Source organism: Leptinotarsa decemlineata, unplaced genomic scaffold (assembly GCF_025532065.1).
Source record: "Leptinotarsa decemlineata unplaced genomic scaffold, Ldec_3_MD MMD2_tig00000576_RagTag_RagTag, whole genome shotgun sequence".
Lineage (NCBI taxonomy): Eukaryota > Metazoa > Arthropoda > Insecta > Coleoptera > Chrysomelidae > Leptinotarsa > Leptinotarsa decemlineata.
Genome location: NW_027412551.1, coordinates 8,545,679 through 8,564,041, shown reverse-complemented (window position 1 = coordinate 8,564,041; position 18,363 = coordinate 8,545,679). Strand labels below are relative to the sequence as shown.

At 36.0% G+C, this 18,363-nt stretch overlaps 1 protein-coding gene across 1 annotated transcript; it reads right to left on the bottom strand.

Moving 5' to 3' along the window:
• Nucleotides 1-12,550: 12,550 nt before the first annotated feature.
• LOC111511443 (immediate early response 3-interacting protein 1) lies at nucleotides 12,551-18,036 on the bottom strand. The gene is made up of 3 exons (XM_023167457.2): nucleotides 17,845-18,036; nucleotides 12,732-12,830; nucleotides 12,551-12,675 (listed from the first exon to the last, which is right to left on the bottom strand). The coding sequence occupies exons 1-3, from the start codon at nucleotides 17,933-17,935 to the stop codon at nucleotides 12,617-12,619; spliced, it is 249 nt and encodes an 82-aa protein (XP_023023225.1). The 5' UTR covers nucleotides 17,936-18,036; the 3' UTR covers nucleotides 12,551-12,616.
• Nucleotides 18,037-18,363: the final 327 nt, after the last annotated feature.

Here is an 18,363-nt window from a genome sequence, read left to right as displayed (position 1 = left end):
GGGGAGTGGTTATTGGTTGATAATGCTGGCGCGCCCTCCCGAATGTATCGGGGCTTCGTGGGATAGGCCCTGACCAGCGCACACTACGGTGAAAATAATAATAATAATAATAATAATAATAATAATACCAGTTTATTTCAAATAATGAAGTTGTACACTAATAGGTTTAATGTACACTATGACAAAATTATTGTGAAAGACGTCAATGGGCGCATAACATAATATATTATATATAGCTGTATATACACAATGAGTAATAAATAAATGATTTATAAACAGTCACACAGATTGAAAAAAGAAAATAATTCAAGTTCTAGTTGAGAAATTCTTCAAAAGTGTAACAATTTTTTATAATATGAATTATTTTGTCATTTTTTAAACACATATATATGTTTTTACAATTTTTCAGTCTCGGGTAAAATATTAAAAAATTTGCATACATTCACTTCATAACTTTTGTGAAAGAGGGCAGTACGATGGCGTACTGGTAGTAAAAACTGTTTTCCTCTAGTGCAATAGTTATGTAAACGTTTAACCATATTGATAGATCTTTATGCACACAGGCTTCTGTCACTGTAATTCTTTAAAAAAATGTCTGCACGAATTTCTAGAGCCTAGTTTTGCCAGTATTCGTATGGCATATTTCTGTAAAGTAAACACTCTATTTACAGAGGAGCAATTTCCCCAGTTTAAAATATCAGGTGTGAGTGGAAATTAGCATGATACAGGATCAGCAGCATCTCTTCACAACAATGATTATTCATGAAACTCAAAGAGCTGCACGATTTTCTCAGTTTTGTGCATAGATTGTCAATATGTGGGGTCCAGATTAGGTTTGCGTCAAAAGTTATACCCAGCATTTTTACCGATGTTGACATTTCTATTTCACTGGGGGTACCATCAAAAAGTCTGCAGTTTAGATTGTGCCCACGCAGACTAATTAACATAGCATTAGTCTTTGATGTATTTAGATTCAGATTATTGTTTTTCGACCACTTCAGCACATGTTTCAGAGTATTTTCGGCTACAATTTCCAATGCATTCAGATCGTTCTGGGCTACTAGTACATTAGTATCATCGGTATAACACACCATATGTATATTAAAGTTGTTAGTCATGTTATGACTATCATTTGAGGTCATTTGCATAAACTACAAAGATAAATGGTCCCAGGATCGAGCCTTGCGGAACTCCTTGAGGTATATGTAAGGTATTTGAGTAGGACTGATTAAGTTCCACAACTTGCTTTCCATTGCTTAGAAAAGACTCTAGAAGGTGCAGGGGTACTCCCCTGACACCATATCTCGATTACTTATAAATCAGTAATTTATGATCGACGCAAGCGCGTGAGGAGTCTAGAAATAGGCCCATCATAAATTATTTGTTGTCCAGATGTTTCATTACATGGCTCTGGAATTCACAGAGAGCAGATTCTGTGCTTTTCTTTTTATTGAAACCATGCTACGATAATGAAAGCAGATTATATTTGTCGAAGAAAGCACACAGCTGGTTTTTCATATTCAGCTAAAATAGTTTTGAAATACTACAAATAATGCTTATTGATCTATAGTTATTCAGATCACTCTGGTCTCCTTTTTTGTATATTGGACACACCCTTGCGTATTTTAGTTTTTCTGGAAAATTTCCCTTTTGTGCTGATGAGTTAATTAATACTGTTAACGGTTTGCATATACTGGGACCAATTTGTTTCAGAAAAGTATTACTGAATCCATCCATGTCAAGGGATGTTGAATTTTTCAAGGTGAGAATTGATTCTAAAAGCTAATTTTCTGTTATTGGGGACATTTTCGTGACATAAGATTTAGCATATAATTCTAGCACAATAACCATGACCACACATTCCCGGTTGTTAAACGAAACTGTGGTTTAATATTTATTACCCGATTTTTTACATACAGCAAATCTAATTTCGTGCATTTTTTCATACACATATTTCAATACTGTTTATCATCCAAAGTACAATGGCAAACATTTCAAATCGATAGCATTTACCGTTATCAGGACACGTGACTTTGAAGCTGCGAGTTTATCGAAAGCTAATATGACGTCACTAGATATCTGTGAAGATGGGTTCAATCCAGGAAACTTTTAAAACGGCAGACACAAGTAATTTACCACTAGTGGATTATTCATGACTATGGAATATTTCGACTAATGTAAAAACTGTGTGTTGTAGCAAATTCAATGATCAAAGTGTTTCTGAAGTCAAATTATTCAAATTTGAAATTTGAATAATTTGAACTGAAGCGATATATTTGAGTGTATTGGAATAAATAAATTTTATTTTATCATGACTTTGAAATATGTGCGATGTATTTATATTGAAATAGTTGCAAACATTTTGTACTGTGGATTTCGGGTTTAATAAATAAGTCCATGTACTATTCAATTCTTTTTGCGACTATTTTTCCTCTATACTTTCACAACATAGAGAGATGATTACAAACAACCAAAAACAGAACTTACACACCACCTACACAGAAAAGTCTGGAACCAGTGGCGATTCCTAGCAGGCTTCTCATTTCGTATATCTGATGACGTCATGCCCTTTTTCGCTAAACAGTTTTTTTTAGGCTGTTATGTGCCGATTTCATTTTTGGTACTGTTCCAATAATCCAGTCATTTAAGCTTAAATTAGGTAAGAATCTCGGAATTCGAGATACCCAGCTGTAAGTCTGTAAATACTTGTATATTGACACCCTAAAAGTTGTCTCAAAACCTACATATGGTAGAGTGTAAGCAACTATTAAAAGGTCAAAGGTCACAAAAATCGATTTTTTGCGCTTTTTTTGGAAATATCTCATTTCCTATGGGTTTTTTGCTATTTGTATTTATTATCAATATTGTAGAATACAAAATTCTCTACAAATTTTGTTTAAAAAAATGTTTGATACGGTGAACCGTTTACGAGATAGAGGGCGGAGAGCGCGCGGTCACAGCATCACTTCAGGTCAAATATTACTACTAAACAAGCCAGAGATGATGCGGATGTTCTTATTGTTGAAACTGCAATTGACGAATCAAAGTCTAAAAAAACTGCAGTTATAATAGGACAAGATATTGATTTACTTGTCATTTTAATGTACACTGTCTTACGAACAAGAAATTTTCTTCAAAAAAGTTGGGAAAGGTAATGTAAAAACGGAGATATACTCGACTAAAAGTTTTGATAATTATCCTCATTCTAAAAAACATATTTTATTTCTGCACGCATTAAGTGGCTGTGACACAACTTCTGCGCTTTTTAAAAAGGGAAAAAATCATTTTTAAAAGTTTTTGAGAAACTGACAAATTTGGATGAACTAGCTGCAGCATTTGAGGAAGAAAATTGTTCGGCCCAGAGATTATTAGAGAATGGAACTCAAACCTTATTGGCAGTCAATAATGCTCCGAAATCTGTGAGAAGTCTCGATCATCTTCGTTATATGCATTACGTCAAGTCTACAAAACTTAATAAACCTGTGCAGCTTTCAAATATTCCACCAACAAGTGCAGCTGCTCATCAACATTTCAACCGTGTATATTATCAAGTTCAAACTTGGTTAGGACATGATTTGGAACCCCAGGTATGGGGTTGGGCAATGCGAAACGATTTTCAGGAGCCTATCATGACAATTTTACCACCTGCTCCAGAAGATTTGCTAAATACAATTTTCTGCAACTGCAAGAGTGGTCGTGGTTCGCGATGCGGATGCAGGAAAGCGGGCTTGCAATGCTCTTTGGCTTGTGGCCAATGTAATGGGCAAGCTTGTCTCAATGCTCTACCATATCAGAGCGACATTAACGAAGATGGAACCTTTGACCCCGAAATCATGGAAGAACTTGAGACAAATGTCGTTGAAGACGATAATGAAGACCAGTTTAAAATTTACCAGCAGCCAGAAGACGACGATAAATTGTAGTTTTTGTACCCTTTATTCCATTTCTTTACTTTCAATAAAAATAAATGTATTCAATGATATTTTTAATAAAAAGATTAATTTATAATTTATTTGTTTTTTTTATCATGTAAGAAGTTATAAATATTAATTAGGTTAAAATTCAGATATAATTCCTATATTTTCATTAACAATTCTGCAATTACATGGGCAGGTAAGTGTTGTTAAATAAATTAATACTGAATAAAAAGTGAATAAGTTAGGAAAAAATTATAAAATATAATATAATAGTTAATAAAAATTGACAAATATTTATAATCATTGATTTATCGATAGTTCATCAACTATATATGGCGCGTTTTCGACCGGAGGCACCGGTTGACCTGAAGTGATGCTGTGACCGCGTGCTCTCCGCCCTCTATCTCGAAAACGGTTCACCGTATAAAAAATTTTTTTAAACAAAATTTGTACAATAACAATTTAAACAAAATTTGTACAATATTCTACAATATTAATAATAAATACAAATAGCAAAAAACCCATAGGAAATGAGATATTTCCAAAAAAAGCGCAAAAAACCGATTTTTGTGACCTTTGACCTTGAAATTTAATAGTTGCTTACACCCTACCATATGTAGGTTTTGAGACAACTTTTAGGGTGTCAATATACAAGTATTTACAGACTTACAGCTGGATATCTCGAATTCCGAGGTGAACTTACTATAATGACTGGACTACAATGGTTCACCCGGTATCTGTAGATTCCAACGTGCAGGAAAACGAAATTCGACGGAGAAGAGTAACCAGTAGTGTCCGTTTGCCCGGAAGCATCGATCAGATCGTGTCGACCCGAATTGGAGATCCTTTCTCTTCGTCTTCATGCAATTCACCGCTGACCGATAAAATAGAAATCTCTTCTAATTGGTCGTCGGCGAGTCTTCGGACCTAATGACACAGTAAAAGTAATCGAAAGGAGATTTACTGTTGTTTGTTTCATTGGTACATCGGTACGAGATTGCAATCTCCATATCCTCCTTCGATCTGATTCAGTCTCATCCTTCTTTCACAAGTACAAATCATTGACATGCCAATTGTATGCTGTAATATTACTTGTGTAAATGATTTAATTATTTGAAGGTCGTTTCTTTAATTAACTTTGTTGTTTGATATGAATGTCTTTTTTATGTTTTACTCTCAGATTTTGAATGTTTTTTATGGACAAATATTTGACAGATCTTGCTATGGAAAGAAATGGGAACTGAATCCAGACTTCATTTATTGGCTGTACACAATGGTGGTTACAACTATTATATGATATGCTCATTTAGCTTGGTGGCCAAACATGCAACAAACTAAGCAGGTTGCAAAGGCTTGTTTATACATGATGGCCCATTAGTGTGAGGAAGTACCCACTGGATGTTGCAAATTCGATCTCGGAAACTATGACAGATACGAAGATGGTTAAATTGGAGTAAAGTTGCGCATTTGCCCGACTAACAATATGCCGTTGAGAAAGTTCTGAAATTCCGAGTATATCCGGAGATATCCCGAAAAAACAGAAATTTCGGTAAATTGTTTTTATTTTTTTTCTGACTTCATTTTTCGAAGTATTCGAAAATAAATTGCACTTCCACATTGCTATTTTTTCCCTGCTACATAATGGTGTTTTCAGATTTTCTATCCGACGTTTCGTCTTCCGGCCACCATCATCAACTTTATTTTTTTTTTATGGACGCTACATTGGATTCTTTCTGTTTTGAATAAATGTATAATTATCACTCTTTTTTGAAATATTGAAAATATTGAAAAAAATGAATTATTATCATAATAGGCTTTGACTTTGATGTTTCTAAATTTGAATTTCAATTTGTTACACTAATAACATTTTGTTATTATACAAGTTATAACCTACTTGGTATTTATGTAATTACCAAAAGGTAGTTCGGCCCAGGCTAGTCGATTATTGTCGGGGCTGGACGTGGATAAGGAAAATATGTTTTTTTACAGTCGAAATAGATGGAAAAAAGTAAGCCCTGGGGCGCCAGTTGAACGGATTCAACAGGGAAGCTCCAAGCTTGAAATGTATATTAAATTGATATATAGAAAGAAATATTTACAAACTTCACTACCAACTGTGTAATAACTCAAAAATTGATTTTCATATGTTATTTACAAAGAACTAATGTAAAAAAACAGGCAAATATATATATATATATATATATATATATATATATGTATATATATATATATATATATATATATATATATATATAGAAAGAGAAGTTAATATCGGACATAGCACTCATGAAAGTGGCAAACCATAGACACGTGTTTCGGGCTTTTGGCCCATCATCAGTATGGTGCAGCCAAGTGTAAGGATGGGCAACACTTGGTTACCAAAAGATAGAAATACAAATGCACGGAGCCACCAACAGGAGCCAACCGCACATTTGTGGTTTCAGATGATAGATCTTGTGTAACTTGTAACTTGTAACCAAGTGTTGCCCATCCTTACACTTGGCTGCACCATACTGATGATGGGCCAAAAGCCCGAAACACGTGTCTATGGTTTGCCACTTTCATGAGTGCTATGTCCGATATTAACTTCTCTTTCTATATCAAGACACTCAATAACTTTCCTATTTATATATATATATATATATATATATATATATATATATATATATATATATATATATATATATATATATATATATATATATATATATATATATATATACAGAAACATAAGTTAATATCGGACATAGCACTCATGAAAGTGGCAAACCATAGACACGTGTTTCGGGCTTTTGGCCCATCAAACTTATGTTTCTATATCAAGACACTCAATAACTTTCATATTTGTATAATTTCCTGGACCCGGATGTCACGCAGGTAGCTATAGCTGCCTCCGTGGTGATTTTGATAGTTTTCTTGTGAACACGAGATCTATCCACTGAAACCACAAATGTGCGGTTGGCTCCTGTTGGTGGCTTCGTGCATTTGTATTTCTATATTTCTATCTTTTGGTAACCAAGTGTTGCCCATCCTTACACTTGGCTGCACCATACTGATGATGGGCCAAAAGCCCGAAACACGTGTCTATGGTTTGCCACTTTCATGAGTGCTATGTCCGATATTGATGACAACCCGTGAGCTTCTGCTCACGGGTTGTCATCATTTTTTATATTTTTTTTTTTCATATACTTGCTACGGCTCTCCGTTGGTACTTTCTAGAGTGTCTCCTCATATCTCAAAGAATGATATGTATGATGCAACTATAGCTTTTCCGAAGAATCTCTCCCATTACCAGATAAATATGTCTTGAAAGCCTTTTTCACCACCAAAAAAATTAATAAAAGGTCTGACAGTGCTCGACATGAATCTTTCATAGGTGATCTTAATATTCTTGTCCAAAAAACCTGAAAACATGTGCTATGCAATTTTCTACCGATATTTCAAGAATAGGAGATGAAAATATTGAATTGAGTAATTTGACTGACCTTAGATGTTTTTAGGTTTCGGACAGTCCCTTACTAGAACCTTGCTTTTGTGTTGGCTTTACGATAGATATTAATCTGAATCGTTTTTAAATCCTGACCGTAAAAATCTCCTCGGTTTTATTTACTCCTGCTTACTAGACAACCCACCATCACCAGCAATATGCTGATAAAATAACAAACCTACAGGGCGGCTCTACTGATTCTTCTGAATACAGAAATTCAAACCGTTACAAAGTCATTGAATTTTTGGCGAAAAATGGCTTTCGCGAATGAAGAAAAAATATATTTGATACAAATTTATTACAAATACGATAGAAACAGTGTTAGAACATTGGAAACTTGTCCCGAAAGACAACCACATCGAACTATGTTCAAGTTATTGGATCAAAATCTCACCGAGTTTGGTTCATTTGAAAAGCCAATGAAGAAGTACGGAAACAGAATCAACAATCAAAATTCGATAAATAAGGTGTCTATAAGGTAAATTAGACATTGTGTCCTTTTCAATGAAAATATAATTTTGAACAAGTAACAATAATTAACTAAAATGTAAAGACAAAAGTAAATTACAGCAAATGCTCAGAACGCTGGCCTTGTTTATGATAACACAACTGTGCCCTTTTTCGAATATTATTCACTGCACGATTAATTTTCCTCCTCCTCAATCTTCCGAACTCTCTAACAATGCTGTGTTGAAGGTCATCAATATTTTGATATTTCCTCTAACCATAAACTCTAATTTTCAGTGTACCCCATAAGAATGTATCCATAACACTTGAGTCTGGAGACTTAGCTGGCCACCTCACTGGTCCATTATTCACCACCATTTATCACCAAACCTTTCTGTCAGGTAATTAGATACTCGTCTGGTAGTGTGCGGTGGAGCACCAACATGTTGAAACCAGATGTTTTTTTAGTTAGCCAAAGGTATAGATCATCCAAATAGTCTTAGAAAATCGACAATAAAAACTGATGATACGTTTTGCATTCAGAATTCCGTCAAATAAATGATAACCCAAAATTATATCTTTGTAAATTCCTGCCCATACGTTTAAACTAAATCGCACTTGAGGTCGAATCTTTCGGAACTGCCTGGGGTTGTTTGTGCTCCAAATGTGTTCGTTATTTCGGTTGAATATCCGACAATTCGTAAAAGTGCTTTCATCTGTCCAAATTATATTTTCCAGGAAAACAGGAAAATAAGGTCTTCTTATCAGCCAATTAGAAAATTCTAATCGCCTTTCGGGCTCACCTGAATGCAATTTTTGAAATATGTGTATTTTGTAACATTTCAAACCGCTTTTTTGAGATATATGAGGAATATTCTTTTCAGAGGAAATTTGACTTGTAGATTTCCCCGGGTTCCTGTTTATCTGCAAATTATTAATTTTTATTGAAAAGGACACAATGTCTAACTTACCTCATACATAACCTTATTCATCAAATTTTCTTTAGTTTCCTGGTCCATTCTGTCTCCGTATTTTTTCCTCGGCTTTTCAAATGTACCAAACTCGGTGAGATTTTGATCCAATAATCAGTTCGATGTGGGTGTCGTCTTTCGGGATACAAGTTTAAATACATTTCCGATGTCCTAACATTGTTTCTATCGTATTTGAAATAAATTTGTATCATACCTCTTTTTTCTTCATTCGTGAAAGCCATCATTTTTCGCCAAAAATTCAAAGACTTCTACAATAACAAAATGTCACTGAGTGTAACAAATTGAAAGTCAAATTTAAAAACATTAGAAAGTCAAAGCCTATTTATTATGATGAAAATTTATTTTTTTCAATATCTCCAATTTTTAGAAAACGAATGATAACTTATGATACATCATTGAAAGGGTGGTTCTATTCAAATCAGAAAGAATCCAATATAGCGCCCATATAAAAAAATAAAGTGATAGTTATAGTGATAATAAACCCGAAATTAGCCATACAGTTGATCATTTTTCTAATCATTTCAGTAAAACACATTACAGTCAAACTGTGTTTATTAACCAGCTACGTATAATGGAGTTTCGTAAATACACAACACCACAAATCACTTTGTAAGTACGAGGAAGAGTCTTCCGTTTGAAGAAAAGTGAAATGCATTGCGTAGTCTCTTTATGCGATTTCTGTAATGCATTCTCGCAATGTAACCTAGATAATTGAAGGAAATGACTTATGATGTATCTGAAAAGTGAAATTAATTTACCGTGACTGGGACAACTGATACATTGTGTGGAAGCTATTTCTCGGGTTTTTAAGCCGCGGTCTGCAAGTTTTTGTGCCTGACGTTTCGTCTACCGCTGCGGTAGACGTTATCAAAGGTCGAAATGCTCGAGTCGCTCTCAACGCAGAAACTACAATGAAAATTGATGAAATCTGACTACCTGTCCTCAATTGTATATAAACAAGGTAATTCAATTCAGTTAGGAGAAACGAAGCCATGCCTACCTATGATAATATGATCTTTAAAGTTGGCATTAGATATTATACGTCTAATATCTAATGCCAGCTTTAAAGATCATTGTCGCCCACTTTTTATTCATCTCAAAATTATGCCGCTTCCTACAGCTTTTGTATTTGAAACATTGATTGAAATTCATAAAAATAAATCAAAATACATTTTACAATCGCAACAACATGAATACCCTACAAGATCAGGAAATCTGATATGAACAGAGAGATTCAGACTGAGCATCTCACAAAATAATTCATTGAATTTGAAATTCTATAATAAGTTACCATGTCACATAAAACAACTCAGTTTCTACTCTTTCAAGCAAAAACTGAAATAATTTTTTTTGAATCACTGTTTTTATTCTACAGATGAATACATGTTATACAACATAGATAATTCATGTGACTTTGAGTGAGTAACAATTATTCTTTAAACATTAGTTGATTGATTGTTTTTTTTTATTATGTACACTGTTCTGTTATACAAGCATTGTGATAGTTTTATTTGTATATATGACGTCATATTTATGAATTTTTGTGTTTTGACTTGCTACAAATATTTGTTCAAAAGTATCACGTAGCCAATAAACTATTCTATTCTATTCTATTTCATTTTGTTCTATTCTATTCTATTCTATTCTATTCCGTTCCGTTCCGTTCCGTTCCGTTCCGTTCCGTTCCGTTCCGTTCCGTTCCGTTCCGTTCCGTTCCGTTCCGTTCCGTTCCGTTCCGTTCCGTTCCGTTCCGTTCCGTTCCGTTCCGTTCCGTTCCGTCCCGTCCCGTCCCGTCCCGTCCCGTCCCGTCCCGTCCCGTCCCGTCCCGTCCCGTCCCTCCCGTCCCGTCCCGTCCCGTCCCGTCCCGTCCCGTCCCGTCCCGTCCCGTCCCGTCCCTTCCCGTCCCGTCCCGTCCCTTCCCGTCCCATCCCATCCCATCCCATCCCATCCCATCCCATCCCATCCCATCCCATCCCATCCCATCCCATCCCATCCCATCCCATCCCATCCCATCCCATGAGAAACGGTGTTTTATATAGGTGTTGGATGGTTTTATGTTGTATATCAGACATGTTTTTTCTTATATAGGTTGTTTCAAAAGTTTTGTCTCCTTTTTGAGTCTACTTTAAACTGTAATATCTCAGTGAATACTCATTCAATTCAATTGGAATAACATGAGTTGATTAATTCCGTTTGTTCAAGTTTCGATAAAGTCGACGGAAGCCTTTTTTTCCTGGCCCTGATTGGCGAAGGTTCTACCAGTGCTGGCTGCTGCTGACGCAACTTCCTCACAATAGGACTCTGCTGCGACTGTTTGGCCTGGTTGCAGAAAGTTACAATGAATCACACCAGCCGCTGACAACCATACAGTCTCGCGTTTGAGAAGTGGCTCATCGGTGTCCAACCACTGTCTTGGAGATCTCTTGTTGTTGAAGTCAATCAAAATTTCATCACACTTGATGATCCGATACAAAAATGATCGTTTTTTACGTATGTTACTTGTCTTATGGGTGCTTAATGACAAAGCACGTTTGAATTTTAATAGCTTCATTCAACTCGAGACACAAATTATAACATGAAATGCAAATTATCAAGAAATTAAATAGCGCGCTGAAAACCTCGCTTGATAATGCCAAAGGACGTTTTGATGGAGGCTACTCTACTGATTCCATCAGGACCTGGATGTAGTGAAACAACTTTTCCTAATTGGTCCTGTATTGTCCTCCTTGATGAGGACTAGGTTTCCTTCGGCGAGTTCTATCTGCGTTTGCTTCCAACGGCTACGCAGCTTCAACTCAGAGAAATATTCTACCATCCATCGTTGCCAGAAATGTTGGCACATCTTCTGAGGGAGCTGATATCGATTGAGACGATTGATTTTCAAGTCGGTCACGTCGTGGTCTGGTGCTGCTACCATAGGCTTGCCAATTAGGAAGTGAGCCGGAGTTAAAGGAATGTAATCATTAGGGTCTGAACTGAGGGGTAATAGAGGTCGAGAATTTAAGATATCCTCTATTTGCGCACACACAGTACAAAATTCTTCAAAGCTTAGAGGAGTTTCGGAAATTTCTCTTTTGAGATGATGCTTGCAACTTTTCACTCCGCTTCCCATATTCCACCAAAGTGAGGGAATGAGGTGGTATAAATTGCCATTCGATAAGCTTGTTTGAGGCAAATGCCGAAACATCGTCATACATACCTTTAGATTTTAGTAAATTACGTAGCTCTTTTTTAGGACCTACAAAATTGGTGCGATTATCAGAAAGCATTTTACTTGGTTTACCTCTTCTGCACGGCACAGAGCTCGTAAAAACGCCTCAGAAGATAAACTTGATATAATCTCAAGGTGTATAGCCTTAGTCGCAAGACAAATGAATTATCCTATGTAACATTTACTTGTTCTACAACCGCGTCCCATCCTATCTTTAATAATGAAGAGTCCCGCGTAGTCCACACCTACTACTAAAAATGGACCTGATGATGTAACCCTAAAATTGGGAAGGTTACTAAAAATGATTCCTGTTTAGAAAAATTTTGTTTGACTGTGATATCTTGCTATGTTGAAAGTTGAAAAGTTGAATGATAAAAATATATATTCGCTTACATTTGCTAGATTGATTTTGATATATTTTCAAATCTGATCATTTCAACTCTTTTGTACTATTTTGCCTCCCAAATAAACATATAATTAGAAAAAATTACACATCTCAGAAATCATTCGTTATATTACTCCACATTGATTGTTGCACACAAAAAATTTTCAAAATCGGCACCTATGATCCCAGTAGTAGCTTTAATATTATTGTTATGATGTTCAGAAATATCACTGGAACTGAAAAAAAGATACAAAGAAATTCAGAATATCTCTGTTTTTCTGCAGTTACTTACACTTCGCTATGGTCGATATTGAATGAATCAGATTGAAAACCTGCATTTTTGCTTCATTTTCCTCCATCAACAGATTTGTCTTACTATGTTTCGAATCAACTGAAAGTAATCAATTTGAGTTTTGAAAAAATATACTTGCATTTCTAGTTCCATTATAGTTTTTATAAAAGGGCCAAGTTATTCCATAAAACATTTATTTAATGGCTGAATTATACACCAAATACTAGTAAAGGAACTTTGATTCAAATGTCTTGTCCAGATGGGCTGGTGGGAAAAACTACTGAGCACTGATGTATCTGGCCAGTGCTTTCAACTCATAGCTGAAGAGACAGCAACAAATTCCGGACTGCCTTTGACATTGACCTCTTTTCCTCAAGTCGAGTGGACTGAAGTCAGAAACGGAGAGATTCATCATAGCCAGTAGTCTATTGTAGTCACGTGATGGTTATAGACGTTCCTGATACCACGAATGCGGCCTGCCGCTGGAGCCCGAGACTCTAATGCATGTCCAGCATATGTGGTTTTAGCCAATATCCATCAATAAAACGCATCCTGAAGAGAGCTTTATTATAAACTTCAGCACTTCTACGATATTAACGAGACACTGGTACTGTCTTGTGCTCCTGGGGTATTGAATCCGTTGCGAAGAATAGGAACTGCCGAATGTATTAGAACTGCTTATTCCCTTATTCCCAACAAGCTGAAGAGTCTATTGCAGTCCTCTTCGACAATCAAAGTAAGACCGTATTCATTGTGGTGTCGGAGCTTCCGGTACGGGGCTGGCCAGCTACCCCTCTTTAGGTTTAAAAAAACACTCGATTCAGAAGGCCCCGTCGCTCGGTTGAGTGAAGGCCCCACGACGTCTCTTGGAATGAACAGTTTGTTCAGCAAATACCCCAGGAAGGGGTACGACATAGAGGTCATTGACCTCTATGTCGCCACCCAACACCTTCAGTTATGAATCATTCGTCCTCCTGACGAACATCATTTGAAAGGATAAGGGGAAAAACTTCCAACCTGATGAAAATGAAGATGACTTTGTCAATAGGTAACCTCTACGAAGAACTCTTTCCGTGGCAAGTAACAGAACTGTTGGACAAGAGCATAGTTGCTGTTACATATCTGCTTGTAGTTCTGATTTTACTGTACCATGGGGTAGTGACGTAAAAATCCGAAACATATGCACCTTCATAAGAGCATGGAAGGAGGTCGTGCACTTTCGAGTCTGAAGTGTATGTAACAGAATGGTAATAGATGGAACCTGGAAGTCATCACGAGTTCGGGTCCCCTTATCTGCATTGTCAGCGACCATGAGAGTAGGAATTAGATATTTATTCTCAGAACAGATTTCCGGGCGGTCGATGAACTTGGTTTAGATTTAGACGCTGAAGAAGGTGACCACAACTACGATCTTGGTCTATAAAGTTTCCGACCTCAACATGGAGATATAACTCGTAAATAAAAGCTAGTCGTATGAGTGAGTTGATGTGAGGTTTTCATGAAAATGGACAAAATCAAGTATCGACCTGTCATTGAATTTGCAATACGCCTACGCAAATATGAGTTGAATTCAGTGTATGGGGACGCTGCACCATCATTTACAGTTGACCAGTTGAATTTAAACGTGGTTGTATGTGCTTGGGAAACGATGAACGTTTGAGACGTCCAAAAACTGCAACAACCGACGGAAACATCGCCAAAGTTCACCAAATGATGCTAGGCGATCGCTGAATCAAAGTGAGAGAGATAGCAGAGGTTTGAACATGTAAAAAGAATGTGTTTGTCACATTAAATCAACATTTAGGCATGGGAAAGCTCTCCGTGCGTTGGGTGCCGCGTTTGCTCACATTAGACCAAAAACGTGTTCGAATGAACATTTCCAACGGTCTGTTGTCGCAGTTTAGGCGCAATACTTCCTAGTTTTGTTACCGAATAATTACTGTAGATGAAATTTAGATTCACCATTATACGCCCGAAATAAAAATACAGTCCATACAGTGGACTGCAAAGGGGAAACCGGCTCCGTAAAAAACAAAAACTGCATTTTGGGCTGGGAAAGTGATGACGACTATTTTTGGGACTGTCATGAAATTATTCCAATCTATTATTTTTAAAAAAGAAAAACCATTACAGAAGCATACTATGCATCATTACTTGACAAGCTGAAGATAAAACTTGCGGAAAAACGTCCACATTTGCTAAAAAAGAAAATCCTCTTTCACCAAGACAACGCACTGTCTCACACATCAGTGGTTGCCACGGCGAAAATCCACAAATTGCGGTTTGAACTGCTTGGCCATCCGCCAAACTCGCCAGATCTTGCCTTAAGCGACTTCTTTTTGGTCCCTCATTGGAGGATAGAGATTTTCATCAAATAAAGAGGCATAATAATCTTCATGAACAATTATTTTGCAGAGAAAAACGCCGAGTACTATTTGGTCGGGTTTCAGAGATGGGAGTATCTCTGGGAATTCCTATGTAGAGATAAAAGCAGACTAATTTAAAAATTTAAAAAAAAAGAATCTAAAAAACTGTCTTATATCCTTGTCATCACCCTCGTATAATCGAGTTGAACCCGTTCAACTATGTGAAAATCGGAAATTTGCCATAATTCATAATTAGCAATAGAACAAACACCTCTCCTGACTTAGATATTCAGCAACACTATAAAAAGGACCATTATTCAAGAACTCTGTTAGATGTGGTTCGAAATGTAATAGGGAAGATTAGGTAACTAAAAAAATAGTTGAATGCTTTTTGGAAATATGAATTGCAGACATGGTTTTCCGAACTTCAAAATAGATATGTGATGGAGTCAGCCGATGAAAATTCATTACGTATTCAGTAAAATTTGCACTGAACAGTTTTACAAAAACGCTACACGTGTTTCGCTATACAATAGCTTCTTCAGTCGTGTGTGCGTGCGAAAACTTGACCCCCCCTGTAAATCAGAAAAGGACGTGTAATCGAAAATTTCAAAGAACACGTCAATTTTTATTTTTAGGGGTACTAATTCTGATATGGAAATCATACCCGAAACTTCAACCCCGCTGCGGTCAGCAACTACCCCCCCCCTATTTTTTTCAATGTCATGGGTGGTCGAGTGATACCTCTGTAATTTTTTTCGAAATTGGTTCATTCGTTATTGAGAAATTGAATGTTGAACGTTTTATTTAAGACAGAAAATTCACTGTCGTTCATTTTATTGAGGAAATCAACAACAAATAATATCAGTGGAAACGAAATCAACGGATAAATTGTTTGAAATGAACAGTCTACTCTTTAAAGCGTTCCGTACATAATTCAAGATGTCCGAAGACAGCAATCGGCATTCCCGAACAATTCTCTGTCGCAAGTCTTTTAGACCTGCGACAGAGATTACACTTTCGACTTCAGGTGTTCCCACAGAAAGAAATCCACTTGACCCCTTCTGTCGATCCCGTCCATATCAACATGTGGGAATGCACCATCCTGCTGAAATCTTATTTCGTTTTGTACTAAATTGTCATCATTTTCTAAAAGTTGTGTAATCATAGGATCTTCATAGTCTTGTAATAGATTTAACTATGCGTCTCCATTGAGATTACCTTCAATGATTACCAAGAATGCCGGCCCAGACATTCAATTTTTGTGGAGTTTGTGAATGTGTTTCCATCACCAAATGAGGATTCACATCGCTGCAGTAACGACAATTATGTCTATTGAGTTCACCATTCAACATGAAAGAACTTTCGTCGGAAAAACATGTATTGTATAATAGGTTTGGGTTATTGATCAATTTCCTAATGGATGGAATTTTGTAGTCTTTTAAAATCTGAAAAACAGTAGTAGCTGATACACCAGACGCTTTAGCGGTTGTCGATTATCCATTTGTACATGTTCTAAAACTGCAACTTTGATTCCGTCATTTTTGACAGGACGGAATACTTCATATTTTCTGTTGTGGACAGAACCTGAAGTTCGAAACTTAACCATTAACTGTTTAACGTATTGATGGCTCACGTGGTGGTTTGGATGATTCGTTTTATAAATTCTTGCAGCAGCTTTAGCACATTCATTATTTCGGTAATAGGTTGCAACAATTTCTATTCTTTCTTCAGTAGAATAAAACATGTTGGAACACAGTGAACAAGGATGAATGAATAATAATTCGTGAAGAAGTGACAGTAGCCAACTATCTAACTTTTTTTATTCGGCGACAACTAAATTCAACAAAAACTACCAGAGCAGAAAAAACTAACAGTGTAGTCCATTTGAAAACGTTTACTACTAATTAAATGAATTCTACATATCTAGAAAACCTGCGACAAAGAATTGTTCGATTTCTGACTCCGGACATCTTCAATAATGTAAGGAACGCTTTCAAAAGTGGACTGTATAATTGCATATGAAACTAGATGGAGGTCATTTTGAATACTTTATCCATTGCTTGTGTTGCCATTGATATTACTTTTGTTGATTTCTTCAATTAAACATTCAATTTCTCAATAACGAATGAACCAATTTCGGAAAAAATTACAGAAGTAATAGAGGGACAAAAGAGCTTTCAAATGATGTATCACTCGACCCCCATGCCATTGAAAAAAATAGGAAGGGTAGTTGCTGACCGCAGTGGGTGAAGTTTCGGATATGATTTCCATACCAGAATTATTTCCCCTAGAATGAAATTGAGGTGAAATTTTCGATTATACGTCCGTTTCTGACTTACAGGGTGGGTCAAGTTTTCGTTGGAACGCACTGTATAGATATATGCACGCACACACGTGCATTTACAATATTCTTATAATGCTAAATAAAATTAAATCTTTGAAATCAACTTTTTTTCCAATATTTCAAGTGAAAAAAAAATTTGTGACAAAAAAATTCCGCCTGAGTTATTTTTTTTTACATTACAAAAAATTGCTGTTGGCTATATTGTCTAACAACATAATGCATACGCAAAGGACATATTTTCCATTAAGAAATGCCCAAAGTAAAGCTCTTCCCAAAGAGCTTTTGAAAATGTAAAAGTGTGGAGTATTTTCGCTCTTAAAGAAAGAACAAACGATAAACTGAAAAATAGGTCTATTCAGCCATAATTCAAATGAATATTTACATCAAATATTGTACTTACATTTGTCAACCAACCTCTCTTCGTTTATGATCGTGAATGCATTTAAACATAACAAAGATGTCTCGAATAGGTTCCACAGAGTGAAAGCCATGATTGATATCAAAAAGATTTGGATTATCCCATAAATATTAGGAACCGATAATTCATGTTGACACTACTATTTGATACTGTCAAACAGAATCAACCTTTTTCTGAAGATGTTTCAAATGATACTGTAATCAGTAATGCCATGATTGACTGAATACATAGGGCGAATATTGATATTGCCAGTTTTCTAGAAAATGAAGAATTCGGCTAACAAGCAGGGCTCTTACTGATACTCGTATTTATTGTTTGACAAGGTTAAATATTGGGTATGTTCCCGATTTGACAAAACTGAAAATTTATAATACATACTTAAGAAATTGAATTTTCATTTAGGAATGATTTTACCCACAAATCATAGTTATTCTTTCCAGAAAATTTCTCCGAATTATGTTGAAAATAAATATTTTGCAATGTCAGATATAGGCCAAACTT